Source organism: Rhea pennata, chromosome 15 (genome assembly GCF_028389875.1).
Source record: "Rhea pennata isolate bPtePen1 chromosome 15, bPtePen1.pri, whole genome shotgun sequence".
In the NCBI taxonomy this organism is placed as follows: domain Eukaryota; kingdom Metazoa; phylum Chordata; class Aves; order Rheiformes; family Rheidae; genus Rhea; species Rhea pennata.
Window position 1 is genome coordinate 7,858,944 of NC_084677.1, and position 16,829 is coordinate 7,875,772.

Sequence of the window (16,829 nt, forward strand, 5' to 3'; positions counted from 1 at the left end):
AGTGCTCTTCAGGTAATACTGATTCTGAAGGGCTAAGCTTTCTCTCCCTGGTCCACAGCAGTAATTTCAGCAATTTCAAAGTGCGACAGCCTTCATGGCAAAACTCAGATATTTGGTGAGCCAAAAGGTATGACTGGCATTGAACAATGACACCAAACTACAAGAGGATATAAACAAGACAGATAAATTCCACCTGCTGGTTTCCAGCCTCAACATAGGGAAGTATAAAGTGTTCGAAAAGTTGAATTAATATTAACTAGAGTGTTTCTAACAGTCAGCTTTAACCAAAGTAGGACTATTCTACATATGATTACCATTTATAGGAAATACTAGAGATGAAGCTTATAGACAAATGACTAATTAGCAACCATCTTTATGAAACTACTATTTCAGATCAGCTTGTGGAATTTAGAACTAAGTAGAAATAGACTCCGCTACAAAACAACACTCTGAAAGGGCTTACGTTCAAAGGGACTCTCCATCATCCTCCGTTTGAATCTATAATACTCTGCAACTATGTTGATGTTATAGAGGTCTTTGAGAGGTCTCATTAGCTTTTCTTCAATGAGATAGTTAGTAATATTTGCCAGGTCCAGAGAGTGGTCTGCTTTAGGAAGTACTGGCAGTTTTACTGTCACTGAACAGTTCCTATGGAATACAAACAAAACAGCACATGCTCTTACCTGCTGAACTGATTCACAATACAGTTGCTATATTATTAGAAATGTGGAAGTGAAATATTCACCAGAACTGCAGTTTTGTTAGAGCTGCAAAATAAAGTTGTACCATGGCTAAGAGCTCAAAAAAAAAAAAAAACAAAAAAAAAAACAAAAAAAAAAAACAAAAAACCATGTCATGTACGGCCATGTTAATTACAGTTAGTGTTACTCTGCTGCTGAATATCTACTTCTGAAATGCAGGCTATCCTGATAGCTTACCAAAATGAACATTACAGTGTGAATGCTGTGTGCCAAAAGCAACGAATGGTTGCTGTCTGGAACAGAATAAAAATATGAGCATATCCATTTAGACCACTACACAGCAACAGAGTTCCTCCAAAAAATAAAAATTACCTAATTACCTGGCTGAAAAATGGTAAAGGTTGAGTAGGGACTTCCGTATCTTGCGCACAGCTCTAGAAAGTGTGGCTTCTGCCCACCTGAGCATCTGATGTGTGGTCTATCAAACAACAAGAAAAGCAGATTACAAAACTGACTCTTAAATGACCTTATAACAGAGTTCATACTTGACAGGGCGTTTTAATGCAACATTCAGCAAAACACCACTTTAGTCTCCCTTGCCTTTGACAACTGCCTGACAGGTACCATCTTGTCATTTAGAGGTTACCATCCAGATAGAGACATTAGTCACACAGTGGTTCTGTGCATCATGTAGTGCACACAAATACATCCTTCCTAAAATAACACTAAAGTGTACCAGTGCTTCACTGAACTAATGATGTACTCCACTAGCATGCAAAGGATTGAGATCTGTGTCAATATAAATTAGTGTCATGATAAATCTTTTAAGCTCCTCATTTCAACTAGAGGAGCCCAATCCTATTTGTACGCTATTAATTGTCATCACCATCCCTCCTGTCGGTGGAAGAAAAGCAGAAACTATGTGAATGACTGGTCGCTGCTGTTGTGATTTCAATTAGAACTAGCAAAGCAGCTCCTCTAGTTGGAAAAGTACTGCTGTCAAAACAGGTCAAATTTTTCAAGAGTAATATATTTGCTGTGCACATTATCTTTTATGTGGAAAAATTCATTTTCATTTAAAAATTATTGCAAGTATTTTTTTACTGATCTATGTTTTACCTGAGAGCACATGGGAGTATTTGGCTGTGCACAGCAGCACAGAATAGACAAAGCCTGAATTAGAAGCCCTCATGAATGGTCTTGGAAAAAAAGGAAAGGAAGCTAGTAGCATTAATTCCCGTCAAAGTACGCAGGGTAAAACAACACATTTGGTGTGAAATCTTAATAAAGGTTTCTATCCATTTCTCTAGCTAGGTCTATCTATAGATCTATCTATCTAGCTATCCAGAGTTCACAGCTGAGACTTGAATTTGTAGGCCTTTTTCTTTAAACCACAAAAAACGAAGCCATGATGTACAGATGTATACCAACCATATCCAGGCCTGCTTTCACAACCTGTATTGCCACCTGGATTGGTTCCATTAGCCAAACATCTTTCACAACCCTTGGCACAAATGCCTGGACTTTCTTCATGTACTCTTCTGTTTTCTCATGCCAAACCTCATCCAATGGCTTCAAGGTTATGTCATAGTAGGCACCCTTCAAAGTTGCTAATGGCTCTGAGGCAAAACACATTAGAGTTAAAAAAAAAAAAAAAAAAAAAAAAAAAAAAAAAAAAAAAAAAAACACCACTTTAGATAATGTTACAAAGATAATGTTACTTTTTTTTTTTTTTTCCCCTCCTCCTCTTCCTCCCAGTTTCCAGCATGAGTGAAGGACAGAAGCTTTATCTTCACGGAAGCTAGGCACATTTCACAGCTGTGCCTTTGGACACAGTGTTATGGAAAAAAATGAAACAGAGGCATTTAGCCACAGTTCTGATCCACTCAATGCCATCTACTAACTACATGTACAGTGCTGCTTTCTGAAATAAATGTAAAGAATGCTTTGTAATATGCTACCATTGGAGCTGCACAGCCCAGCCTGCACCTGACCAAGGAATAATGGGACAGTTTAGTCACAACTAATCTCAAACACAGTCAAACAACTAACTCTCATTTTTGGCAAGAATCTATTTGTAATCTGTGATGCAAAATCAGGTTTTACTCTTGCTGTGAGAATGGAAGGTAACTGCTAATTATAGTCAACCATATTTCTAAATGGTTTTCATATGGACTATAATCCATCTGAGTGGTGAATTACTGGCCACACTGTAACAGTGTGTGTGAAATCTGGCTAACAGAAACATTCAAAACTCAAGAATGGCTCTGAACAGCCCTTTGGAAAGAAACGCTTGCCTGGGAACTGTTAGCAGGAATGTTTCAGCATAGGAATCAGTGCTTTGTTCTCATCTGATGGAGCCCAGACTCCTAAGGCAAAGACAATTCCTCAATTATTTCATTAGAAGGGTAGTCACACTGAAGTTACTTAGAGGCTCACTGCATGAAAGTTCCCTCTCTGTAAATAGTAAGAGCTAAGAGTTTAGATCAACACTTTTTGCTAGATCAAAATAGAAACATTTATGTTGTTCAGCATCTTTTATACTCAGTTTGCTTTCTCCTGCGAACTCCTGATGGATTTTGCTTACTTTGCAATTCGTTCTGCATTTGCTGGACAATGTCTTGAATTTTATCCAGGTAAAGTGGGAGCTTGCTTCTCAATATCTGCCTGATTCCACTCTGCTTCCACACCTGTGCAACAGCTCTACCCACACTGTGGAGGAATCCTGCTGCTTCTTGCAAGGCTATCAAAGGCCAGCTAGCTGCTTCAAACAGGAAATCAACTTGCTGCATCTACAGTGGTGTCCAAACAAGAAGAAATATCAAAATATGTAGTGATCACAAACAGATCTTTACGATATGTTTTTCCTTTGACTTTGATTAGTTCTTCAAAGATGCCATGTTTTTACTCTAGAGCTCAAAACATTCCCATTATTCCTTGTTCTTTTTTGACTGATATTTAAATTGATACTGAGAACTATCAGCTTTACTATAAATAAAGGTAGGTTTGGTAACATCAGGTCTTTAAAAGCAGAGTTCACCTCAGGATTTGGTCAGAGGTACAGCATTTTTAATGTGCCTTTTGCCTATACATGAACTGCAGGTGAACAAAGGATTAACCATTTAAATGTCTGAGTAAATTAGACAACTTCATATAACATAAATGATTCGTAATTAACACTGGATGAGCATCTCATGGTGCTTGCACAGATGCTGTGTGATGCCACACTACTTTTCTAAAATGTTGACAGCAGACTGCTAATTACTTACTGATCTTCTGAGTCTCCAAACATATCCATCAAACTTCTTCATCTTTTCCAGCAGTCTGGCTTTTAAAAGGCTCCCAATTTCATTAAGTTTGTACTATAAGAAGATGAACAAAAATCTGGATTTTATGATTTAGAATTGCTTGTGCTGGGTCCAAAACACTGCTAGTTTACACTAGCTCAAATGCCAGCAAAGATCCCTGGTGACCTCCCATTTCTTGGGGGAAATGACCTTTGCATCATTCATTGGTTAGAAATGGGAACAGAAGAGTCTAAGGATGAAAGACTGTGAAAACCCTCCACCAGGGAGTGAATGTGTGGAACCCTATTAGAAGAAGTACAAGCACATTCCTGACTTCTAATCCTAGCTTTGTAACCAACATGGCAAATTACTACCCCTCTCACTCTACTTAATCTCTTTAGAGAACAGAAACTTTAGGAGAGGGTCCCATATTTTCTTAGCTGTCTAGGTGTGGCTGAACTTTTTAATTATCACTATAGTATCTTTTCATACTTGCTTGCTTTTCAAGCAAAAGATTAAGAATTGCAAAAATCCTCCTATTTCCCTGGTTACTCACCAAAACTCAAAAATGAAATCCATCTGGAAGGTGCTCCGTGAAACTTGTAAAAATTAAATAATATTCTGGAGAAGTCACACTGCAATTAGCTGCCACTGAAGGGTCTCACCTCAGCTTTAAGAATTGGATCCCCACAGCCATAAGCCAAGAAACTCAAGCTTCCATTGACAGCTGTTAGGGTCAGTTGTCCCATTTTTTCTTGCCTTTCACCATTAATGTTGAGATAGGTATTAACAGTAGCCATCTGTTGCCCATCGGTACAAGCACTGACTTCCATTCCTTCCTCCAAATCCCCTTGGAGAGTGAAAAAGAAATCTTAATTTACAGGAATAACAATAACAGACATTGTTTGAAAGTCCTTTTTAAAAATTACTTAGGTGTTCAGTTAGCGTCTGTAAGAGTTATGTGTCTGTAGAGAAAATCAAGAGGAGATAAATCAGAAAAAATAGATTAGCTTTGTTATTTGTTCTTTTCCATGTGGCTTGCAAATGCTTTAGAAATACAGGTTTACTACTGCACAGAAAACAGTGAATTAATAGAAGGCAAAATGATTGTCTAAGCTGCACAATTGGCAGGCTTTTCTTCTACTTCAGTGTTTCGCTGCTCTTAGTTGCTAAAGTTTCAATACCATAAATGAAAGCAAGCATTTTAGTCACTCACTCATTCATCACACACCTATCATAGTTGTGTGAACACTAATGAGTGTAAGCTGAAATGGCTGGAGAAGCGTCCACAGAATCTAGGTGTAGAGTTGAGTGAGATCATTCCTACAGCCTTCAGCAATTTACAAACTAATAGTCTTAATCTCATACAGATCACAAGACTGCAAGTAAGGACATGAGCCTGAGAGAAAGTCCACAGGCAGAAATGAAATGACAATCCATAATTGAACCTAGTACTGAGATCACTGCCAGAATGAGTTTGAGACAACTGTCATACCACCAAATCTGTGTGGTTTGCATGTAAATCTCAGGTAGTCAATAGGCAGGAGCACTTGTAAGAGCGGGTCTCACTTCCCCAACTTTAAGATGGCTAAATTTAAGTGATATGAATCCTGTCTCTGATCACCATCTGTTACAATCCTTATCTGACCAGTAATCATACAAAACTCTCTACCAAACTGACCTTTGTAACAATTTTTAAACTTCAGATTCACTGGTAGCATCATCCAAAAAGCCTTGAATCACCATGACACTGAGATACCTTGGCACTACAGTGTCTTTTCTCACAGAGCCTTTCCTCCTGCCTCTTCATATCAATGACAGCTCTAAAGGAGGTACCTACCTTTCAAATACCCCATGTAGTACTGAAGACATTCCTTTCCTTTAGAAGCAGCTACTTTTACTTTCTCTTTCTGATCAATAATCCCCTCCACCAGGATTTGGCTCTGAACAGCTGAGGAAGAAGTAGTTCCTGTCAGGCCCAGCCAAATATCTTCAAAAGCTTTTAACTGCAGCCATAAAGGAAAAACGCATTTATTCAAAGCCATCACACAGAATTAAAGCAGTCATATTCAGAGATGATGCCAGAAATATCAGTGCTTCCTACAGAAGGATAAGTGGGTGAAGGAGATGTTTTCCAGCACTTGTGCTCTATACAGGAGTCGCAGTGTTGAGAGAGGCATACTACTGAGAGAGGCATGAGCAGTAGGATGACTGGCTCAAGAGCTGAGTGACTAGGTAGCACAAGGGAATCACAGAAACAGCCAGGCTTGTGGACAGTCTTTTAATAGTAGCAATGAAAGAAATACAATCTAACAGTCAGTTCCCTAGGAAGCTATTAATTCATGCCATTCATTCCAAAACAAGAAATACACAAAGCCCAAGTAAAGCAACTCATACTTCTTTCATCTCCCTTCCTTTTAAGGAGAGAGGGGGAAAAATCCAGTACTTGTCTTATCCTGTAATGCTTGGGAATAACTGTTTAAATCTTCATTTTTTTTAAGGGACATTCTATTGTTTCAGTTAATTATGACTGACTGCCCACATTCCTTCTCATTAAGTTTGGATGGCATTGATCACACCACTCTTCCATCCCACTCTCATTGCCACCATCAGCTCCTCTACCTTACTCATTTCACAGGAAATTAAGAACAAAGGCAAAACAAAAGAACAGAGAGAAAAAGGAAGAGATTCATCTCTGTACATTCATCATTTCAGCTGTTCTGCGCCCTTTTCAGAATGGCCAGTTCTTTTTTTTTTTCTTTTTTTTTCTGGTAAATAACACTTTCTTTGAATCTCCTATTTTATTTCGCTTTATTTTTTGCTGTCGTGCCTTTACATGCCTCACCAGTTATGCTGAAGAAGGTGAGCTAGAAAAAGAGAGCCTCTGAAAAACTGCATATATCCCGTTGATAAATGGTTACTGCATCTGTCACTGAATTCTGCAGATAACTAATGGTGGTGCGTTCCTTTCTCTCTTGAACATACTGCATATACAATGAGTTACTGTTACTGTAAAAACAAATTTTCTACAGCAATCTGAAACATTTCCTTGTGTAGCCTGTACTTTCCTTGTTTTATAAGTCACTGCCTGCACCTGATCAGTTCAGAGACTAGATGGCAGTATGCCTTCAAAAGAAAAGAAAATGCTAACAAAGTAAGAAACTCACTTCAATCTCCACATAATAGTTCTTCATATCAGTTGTGCTCTTATTTTTTAAGGATACTGCAATCAACCCATCATGTTTTCCATGATGAGCAACGTGGAATCTGCTCTCTGATTGCAAAACAGTATCTCCTTTGTTGAGCTGATGTCTTCCAGAGAAAGTAATTACCTATATATGAAAAAAGGTGCTAAAACTTAATTCTTCCACAGAAACAAGCTCTGGACAAAATAGTAAGAGGTTCTATAAAGCTGTTGACACACTCTGTGGTTTAGCATAGCACATTCAGTAACTATAGCCTAAGACAAGATGAACAGGTGACCTACGATTATATTCTATTAAGACAAGTCAAATTAATTTTTCCTTATGCTTCTCAACTACTCTAGCCAGAATTCTGATACATGCCTTTGAACAAAAGGATTCAAGGAATACTGACGCACCTAATTTTAAAGTGACATGAATGTACATTTTTCCCATTAAACACAGGAAATAACATACCCTGATCTTGGAGAAAATTTTCATTAGCATCAGAATTTGGTTGCTCTTTCTCATTACTAAGAGGGCCCTGCCTGCTCTGACAGTAAACAAGACAGCCAACTGAGAGGAGTTTTAGCCACTTGGAACTGGAATGAGACCATGTTGGTTACCAGAACAAAGTTCTATGGTTCTTGTGAATATCTACATTAAACCCTTGGGTCAAATTTGCATATAAGGAAACTTGTGGAAGGGTCTTCAGTTTGTGTGTGTAATCTAAAAATAAATGGCAACTACAGGGTTACACTAAGGTTTGAATGTCCATGGCTATTAGCAGAACAGGCAAAAAAAGAGTAAAAACTTTTACCTAAAGGGAAAGGAAAGCACTTTTATTCACCTCTAATTTCCTTTCTGATCACCTTTGAGACTGTTTTGGTATTCTCCAGAAATATGAAATTAAAAGACCTTTGAGAGAGGAATAAAAAAGAAAGAACACGGAGGAAGTGGGAATGTTTACAACCATAACAGGGCCTATAGAAAAAGACGTAACAGTACAGTGCCAAATGTGATCTTTCTTCTCCAATCAATTGACATTGTTTATTTATATTTTTTTTAAGTCAGAGAAGAATGCAAATCCTTGTGAAAAGTTGCAGCTGAGAAAAACTCAGTGTCTAAACCAGTAATTAAATTAAATTTGAAATAGATTTAATACGTTCATGAGACACTTACAGTTGGGAGTTCGAAGCATCCAAAGTTAATATAATAGGCCAGCCAGGATGAGTAGTTTGTTTCTATTTTACCCAGGATATTCTGTTTAGTGCACAAAGTCAGGAAAATATTTTCCAAAGTGGCTTCTAACTGAAATGTATCAGGGTACAAGAATCTGTTTCTCTGCAATATACCAAGAAAATAAAGTTTAGATAAGACAGCAGAACCATAGACCCCTCCTGCCCCCCCCCCCCCCCCAGCTCTCAATTTCATCTTGTCCCCTGTAGCTTTAAGGTTTAAAGATAAAACTTCTACTTGGCAACTGTTACTGGGCCCCACTCTGCAGAGTCACCTCAAAGGTCTTGCAAATTTAAGGCAAAAATGAGGCTTCTATTTCATAACAACTTATTCATTCTTAATTATTCTACATTTATCTTTCTTCCTATGCAAAGAGAAATACATAAAAGGTCATCATCTGCAAAATGACATAGTGGTATTTCATAAAAGAAGGGGCTTTACAGAAGCTGTCTTAAAATCTATTCAAAATTGTATTTAATAAAGAAATTCACATCTATCAAGAACAGATTCTGTAAAAAAATAGGGTGAATTAGCAGATACAACAGCCTTTTTTTTTTACCTTGTAAGTCAAATTGTGTTTGAATTTTTTGTCATCCCAGTTCAGATCTAGATACTCATTGAACAACACTGCTGTTTGCTCCAGAGACGCACATGCATTAAAGTATCCCATACTTAATACTCTCTGAAGCTGGAAGAGGGTGGGAAAAAAGGACATACATATTAATAGTTTTCTAAAAAGTTAGTTCAGTATTATTAAATTTTTAAAGTATATTTATGTGCAAAAATACATCCTTGTGAAAACCACAGAAAGGTCTCTAAAAGACTGCATCAGTCTCTACAGAGAAACTTAAGAGATTGATGATTCTGTTCTTGAGGAGACTGCATCCTAAATACAAATGTATCTGGCAACATGAAGGAGAGTTCTTTAGGTTTTATTTTTCTTCCTCCAAAACAAGGGAAAAGAAGTTGTCAAGTAAAACGTTTTCCTATGATAACAGATAGAAAAAAAATTCCAATCTGCAAGTCTGAGGGACAGGAAGTTAGCTATACCCAACCCTTCTTAGAATCCAAGACTCATACCTGACCTGAAGAGAGCATCATACAAGCATCCCAGGCAGTGATATTCATCTCTGATTTATCTTCCAAGGTCAAAGTGATGTTAGCAGGCTGCCCACCATTCCACATGAGCTGCACCTAAAACCATAAGAAATGGGATTTCTCCAGTGAAGAAGGCACAGAAATAGCAGAACCTGCAGAATGTGCTAGCAGTTGCTGGATTAACATGCAAGTGTCTTGTCCCAGCAATGCAAATGCTACATTATATATACAATGTTCAGAAAGAAAATACTCTATATTCTTTGATTTTGAAGGCTAATTTCTGTAGTTCTTCTTCCTTTTTTCCCAATATATGCTTTGCAAGCATACCTGACAACTGTGTTTTAAAGCCTTTCTGGTTTCACACAGTATTTTCCCATTTGTGTTGCAAATTTCTATAAAGTCCTAAAATATAGTTTTGCGCTACATGAGGATCAAAGAATTTCCGGCCTTTTTTTTTTGTAGAACAGAAGTTTGTTCATCCCTTTGTGGACAGTACTGTCCTTACTAATTTCTGGGTAGATACCTGTGTTCTTCTGGCTTCTTACCACCCGAAGTGGGTCAGTGCTAAAAGTGCAAGCCAGATGTCATCATCTAACAACAATTTGTAGAGTTATGCTTGAGAAAAGCATATGCGAATGCTTAGAAAATAAACACTGCTGGTGTTTTGGACACCAGGAAATAGCAGCACTTGGTGTTCTTTAAATTTTCCAGATGATAATCCGGTTGTGTAGTTCTTCGGGATGAAAGGTACACTAGCAGTAAACACTGCATCACAGGTTAGTATCTTGCGCCCTTTCTCACTGTCTCACCTGCTGGTCGTACTTTCTGCCTCTTCTTCTCAAGAGGGAATTGACCTCCAGTTGCCTCAAACTGAAATTAAATGGGTGGGCAACAGCAGCTCTGCAGCTTATATGCTCTCTTCCAAACCTCAATGATGATGATGCTGATACCTGATCAATATCAACAGATGTAAAAATAACATGAGAAACCTCTCACATACTGACATTTACATGCAGCAAGATTTTTCTCTATCTTTTCCTCAAATGAAAAATGTGCTTAATGAAGTAATTTCTTAAAGAAGCTAGACAAATTAATGTTCAAATAAGGACATTCTTGCTACTTGAATTTCCCATATGGCTACAGCTTGAAGCAAAACTTCCATCTATCTTTTACTAAGATTGTGAACCATGCCAAAGTTTCATGAGACTTAATTTTGCTCCCATCTTCAGGCACTTTCAGGAGCTCTACTGCTGCAGAGCACTTAGTCAAAGCATGCTAAGTTTAAGCACAAGAACAAACATTTGCAGAATCAGGAATTAAATTTTATAATGCTGCTGGAAGGTATTATATGTCACTTGAAAATGACTGCCTACATTTTAATGTAAATAGTTATGTTTACTATTTCTAAGTCAAATTTTGAATTATAGCACTTTGTAAACAAAGTATTTAAGGAAGTCAGATTCTTTTCAGAGGTAAAGTTATGTTTCTCTATGATCAACACATTTTATGCATTACCTTTTCTTTCATTCAGAAAATAATGTAGTATTTCACCAGGGTGCTGTTTAGAGCCTTCGTACTCCTGTATTTCATACATATATTTAAAGTAGGCACCATTTGTTACAAGTCAGTGAGCTCACCAGTTTGATCACATTCGAAAATCACTTTAACCAAAGTTTTCCTAAGTCTACCTGCATTTTTATTATTTTTATTTTAAAATAATAATGCTTACTTACTTAAAAAAAAAGTTTTCCTGTAACATCAGTTTTTTGCCAAAGGTATTATTTTCACTGACAAAGGAGAATGAAAAAAAGAAAGGCAAAAGAGCTTTGATTAAATCAGTAATGCAACAATGTTGAAAATGCTTAGCGCTTGTCTGTGTCACTCTTCCATGTGGGTGCATACAGCATGTATCCATGCAAGAAGTAAGTTCTTCATGCACATCAGCCTCACACTAGTGTCAGTGCGTGTAATTCAAAGTCCTGCTATGAATTCCTTAGAACTTGCTCTGCTGCCTTAAATTTTATTTCTTTTTCCCAGTCTGTTTTAAACAGACCGTTCTTTTTTTTATGCTGTTCTTTCCATCTGCTTTCAAATGCTGCCTTTTTAGAGCCCTTCACAGGGCAGAGAATGTCCATAATTCAGTGCTCTGAACCGTATGTATTTAGCTGCTTTTGGCTACGCAGCAGCATGTGGGGTTGCTGCATGCAAAGTAGTATGGCATTAATAATACTTCCAACAAGAATATGCACTGCTTATCTTTCATAGTCATCGTATCCTATGCATCCAAGAGAGAGGACATTTTGCCTCCTACTTCAGTTCCTTGACTTGCTTAACGCCTTTAAAAGAAAAACACCACTGGACAGTTACCATAATTGTCCTGACATACATTTCTTTTGAGCTGCCATACCTACCTGGTCTTTGTCATTCCAGACAAGAGTTAGATCATCCTGGTGACTCTGTGCTGAATGCTCCATATATATGCTGAGCCTGGTATGCCAAGGGAAAGGGATGGAGAGAGGATGGAAAAGCTCCACTAGAAGGAAAAAAAAATCTAAGTTTGACTGCTCATTTTCTGATAAAGAGAAAGGCACAGGACTTGCTCGCACCAGGAGCAGGGCAACAGTTGGTTCCCAGAGAGCAAGAATGTAGTATGTCTTGGCTTTCACACACACACGCACAACCACACCAACACACATAAGACTTTAGTGTGCTGACTTCTGCTGAAGAAATGCAGCGGGAAAAAGAAGAGTTCTCTACTTACCAGTAAATCACTGTTTACATGCAATAATCGAAAGATCTGTCTACACCTAAAGAAACCTGCAACAAGAATAGCCAGGGAAGTCGTCTTTATGAAGCTTAAACAACCTTAGACTGGAAGAGGGATGTTTTAACACTCTTGAAAAGTAAGTGCACTTATTTTCTATATTTTCAGATAACAGCCTCAGCATAAAGGTTTAGAACCTCAAGACAGCAGCAAGCATGGCCAGTGCTCCCTGCAGCTCCCAGCTATACTAAGGTAACAGAATTTACTATAGTTTCTGAAAAAAGTCTCAGAACCAGCAGAGAGCAAAACAACAAAAATTAAATTTAAATTAGGAGAAAAAAAGAAAAACAGAGAAACAAAAATGAAATACTTTGACTCTCCAAATTCAAAAGGTCAATATTCAGAAAAAAATGGCAGGTGGGATGTGCCTCTTTATACTTATTTTAAGCTTTACATGCCATGTCCACAAAGCACAAATGGCATTTTTAACAGCCAAAGTTCACAGTGAATTTGAAGCAAATAAGATCTTATAAGGACTGGACTGAAACCACTTGAATATGCATTTTAAAATCAGATTTATGTGGCTCTGTTTATTTTATAGTTTGCTATCAGCACTTGCAAGAGAGTTTAGAAACCTACCACTAACTTTATGTCCTCCAGGTAACTTTGGGAAGAATCCACTGTAGGTGCCTGTTACCTTTACCTCTTTGCCATCCCAAAGAGCAATATGTCTCAGTATACGTGTCCCATTACTTTTTTGGTAAACTGTCATGAACATGAGCTGCCTTGGAAGACTTTTTAACTGAAAATAAAAGAAGGGAAACACATTAAATCCTAAATCTTCTGAAAAGTTTAAAATCTAAATGCGTAATTTTGGTACTGTGCACTCTTAAGTGTTCCATCTATAGAAATGCATGTATAAAGCTCTAATACAATGACACCCTAATGCTTAACTGAAGCATGCAATCACTGCTTTTGTATAAGCAGCCATGCGTTTCTCTTTGCCTTCATTTCTACAGAAAGTCATCTGCTCAAAGAATGGAAAGCAAAAGGCAGAGTATGCTCTTTACAATATTTGGCTTCATTTATTATGTATTTGGTTCTGTAGCTCACTGAGTAGTATTATAATATTCTCCTTACTACAGCAACAGCACCAGCATTAAAGAAAAATCCAGTATACATTACAAATGATAATAGATATTGTTACCTCTTTTCTTCCTTATTTATAAAGAAAAGTATGTGGCAACTGCATAATAAAATTTCACAGTAGCTCAGTTTTTAATACATTATTTTCCTCTATTTCCTATATATTTATGTATACAATGCTCTGTCTATAAAAGCACACACAAATATCAAACAACAGTTAATGCTGCTGGACACCCAACTAATCAACATTCAAAAAGTTTGGTCCTGCTACTGGAGAAATCAAGGGCAAAGCACCTAATAGGCAGCTGGAGCTGGATTTGACCTTCATGGTTTGGCAGCATCCTGAATACTGCCTCTCACAGCTTGACTTTTGCCATTTGAGCTGATGGTACCAACCTGAGGCATTGTGTGCATCATTTCAATGATGGTAGTATAGCTAGTCCCAATAAAACTCAGCTTAGTTGTAAAATTGAAATCTTTTTTTTCCATCCTGAGGAAGAATTTGCCTTCTGCTTCACTTGCATCATAATTTACCTTTTGAAGTTCCCATTTAATTAAAAATGAGAGAAAGAGAGAAAGAGAGCACATAAGAAATGCATTTGTTTGTATGAGCACTTACTGCAGGCCTAACAGTGTGCTGCATTTGACTGACAAATGACCCCATTCATCTTCCTTGCCCAACCTTCCTTCTGTATACTGCTCCACCACACAAAGTGACTATCCAGAACTGTCTTCTACCCAGTCCCTCTTTACTTAGTACCTAGAATAATTAAACACATCCTTGGAATGACTCTAATAGATCTCATTATTTATGTAGATGCACTGAAGTAGAGTCAAATAGAACAAATCCCCTGCAGTAGCTTCTGAATGCTAGCAACTCTGGAAAGCATCAACATCCTCAACAGCAACACCAAGATCAGAGCTGCTAGTACTGGAAATAATGCAGCTCAACTTCTACAGTATTAGGTGAGGCTAATGTGTAGTGATGTATGCAATGGATAACTTGCACATAGTTACCTTGGAAGAAAGTCCTGCTGCACTGGGGAAGTACTGTAGAAAAAAGGGAAGATTCTGGAAGGCTTTTAAAATCAGCTCTTCACTAAAGGGAAGAAACATATTGTTTGTTCAGCAATATTTCAGAAACTCCACTCTCACTGACAACGTAAGTTCAGCTCAGTAGTTTCCAAGCCTCCACTCTATGGAGTTACAAACAGCAGCTCCTTCCTCTGAACATTTGCTTAACCAGCTCAGGCTTTTGCATGCCCACATGCAGAGGCAAAGGAGACCGAACAGCAGCGCCCTCTCTGACCTCAGTGGAAAGTCTGTCTATGTATTCCTAGGATAGCATGTGGCCCACTAGGTCAGAAAGTACTCAGACTATCATAGTAGACACCTCCGATTTTTAGAAGCAAGATTTGTATTTTGGAATCTATAACTTCACACACATTGTAATGGTTTCCATGTTTAGAATTCACAATTATTAGATATTTTAACAGAATTTGAAAGACTTTTCATGCAATGATCTTTTGCTGTATCTTATTTATGAAGTATCCAAAATACCCTTTCAAGTGTATAACTCTGAAAATATCACACATCTTAAACACCTTTAAAAGCCTACAATTTTGCGTATACTCTATCCAGTCTTTCTGTTTAGACATACGTTATTGAATAGTAATACCTTTGAAATAAATAATTATTGAAAAGTATTCATCCTTCCTTAAACAATCCCCCAAACTTTCAGAATACAGAAAGAATCAGGAAAATTAGCACAGTAGGTACAGCCATACTTATAGCAATTTAGAAAGTTGAATGTCCCTCCATTCTTTTCACATGGGTCAACTGTGCTAAAAGTACATGATTGGATTTAAACACCTGTATGGAATTAAGGCACTTTCTTACGTACTTGGATGGCTCAGACCTTGAGTTTTCTAGATCCTTTCACTGTCCTATGGCATAGTCCAGTAGAGGCAGGCAAAAAGACAACCATACCCGAAACTGCTGGGGGCAAGACAGGAAGCTTTTGCAGCTCTTCACAGATTTCCTCCAGTACACAGACTGTGTGACATGACTGTGCGCTTAATCAAGGATTTAGTAGCTGATTCACCAGTGCTTTGGCAAAGAAAAAATAACTTCTTCCATACAATCTCAGCAGCCTAGTGATATTTTTACAATGTTGAAAATGACCCTCTTACCCTTGCTGGTCATTTTTCCTATTGATGGTTAAGGAAAAGCTTGTGTTTTGTTCACTTGTCAGCCACAGAGCTCCTGTAATTTCATTTTCAGTCAGGACTTCATGAATTGCCATCTGTGGGGGAGGAAAAAAGTCACAGGCCATAGCTTCTACCCAGCATCTCACCTAACTTGAGCCCAATTACTTGACTGACTAAAAACCACCATTTTGACTGAAGTTTATCTTCCAGACAGACATGCCTTCTAGACTTAATCCAAAAGCATCAACAGATATCCTTTTTTTTTTTTTCTGTGAGTGTGTTTCCATAGCTACTCAGTTACACTGCTGTCAAATATTAGCCATACTTTCAATGTGTCCTTGTCTGGTTTAAGTCTAGAGCCCCTAGAGTCTCCCGCACTAAATTAAAGAGCCATTTAATACCTACTATTCTCTTTCATACGCTGTATTGAAATCACCTTTCCTCTGCTTTTTGATAAAATTGAGCTGCACAAATCTTCCAGTCTAAGGTATCTTCTTATTCCCACAGCTGCTGGCTCATCAGGTTTTATCCTGAAACTGCTAAACAAGCCCTCTAGGAGCATGAGCATCCTCTCCCACTTAGACATCAACACGTTGTGTTTACCAAAGTCAGTGGGAACAGTGGTCTTAAGCCCCATGCTAACATTCATACCTTGCACTTGAGTAACAGAATTATCATCTCTAGTCTGTTTTTCTCATTGGAACATTTAGAGGATAAAAAGACATTTCACCAAAGACTAAGGTAGGAGAACTAGGGGGTTGTATGTCATTTTTTTCCAATAAAATACTGACATTAAATATTCATTTCAAACACTGACACATAATTTGCAGGTTTAACAGTGATCTAATATTTATTTTCAGAAGAGTCTACCTTTATGCTTGTATCCTAGCTACAAATCCTCTTATTTCAAGAAAAGATAATAAATGACTTGGATGTGCTGTCCTGTGTACTACCTGCCAAGAGAGAATGAGATATTTCAACTAATACTTCTTCCCAAGAGATGAACAGGTGCAACCTTTGTTGACCCCACTGCATATTTTGGGAATACAAAATAGTTCTGTTTATTAGACTGTATGCATTGAGAGACAGTGAAGCAAAACTTTTGACATGTACTTTACAAATGGTTTAACCAAGCCATGAAGGAAAGCTGTTTTCTACCAAAAGTCCTTTCTACTTTACTAGCAACCTGTACCAGCTAGTAA

At 37.7% G+C, this 16,829-nt stretch overlaps 1 protein-coding gene across 1 annotated transcript in view; it reads right to left on the bottom strand.

The window, feature by feature from the left end:
• The window catches only part of LOC134147453 (uncharacterized), a 95,476-nt gene that overhangs the window by 6,769 nt on the left and 71,878 nt on the right, over nucleotides 1-16,829 (bottom strand). The window contains exons 50-64 of the mRNA XM_062588600.1: nucleotides 13,814-13,951; nucleotides 12,911-13,073; nucleotides 11,919-12,040; nucleotides 10,317-10,457; nucleotides 9,490-9,603; nucleotides 8,969-9,097; nucleotides 8,353-8,514; nucleotides 7,156-7,320; nucleotides 5,829-5,994; nucleotides 4,654-4,838; nucleotides 3,971-4,063; nucleotides 3,289-3,493; nucleotides 2,133-2,320; nucleotides 1,082-1,179; nucleotides 464-648 (exon numbers count right to left, since the gene is read on the bottom strand). Of these exons, the coding sequence (XP_062444584.1) occupies nucleotides 464-648; nucleotides 1,082-1,179; nucleotides 2,133-2,320; nucleotides 3,289-3,493; nucleotides 3,971-4,063; nucleotides 4,654-4,838; nucleotides 5,829-5,994; nucleotides 7,156-7,320; nucleotides 8,353-8,514; nucleotides 8,969-9,097; nucleotides 9,490-9,603; nucleotides 10,317-10,457; nucleotides 11,919-12,040; nucleotides 12,911-13,073; nucleotides 13,814-13,951 (2,254 nt within the window). The remainder of the gene's footprint in view (nucleotides 1-463; nucleotides 649-1,081; nucleotides 1,180-2,132; nucleotides 2,321-3,288; nucleotides 3,494-3,970; nucleotides 4,064-4,653; nucleotides 4,839-5,828; nucleotides 5,995-7,155; nucleotides 7,321-8,352; nucleotides 8,515-8,968; nucleotides 9,098-9,489; nucleotides 9,604-10,316; nucleotides 10,458-11,918; nucleotides 12,041-12,910; nucleotides 13,074-13,813; nucleotides 13,952-16,829) is intronic.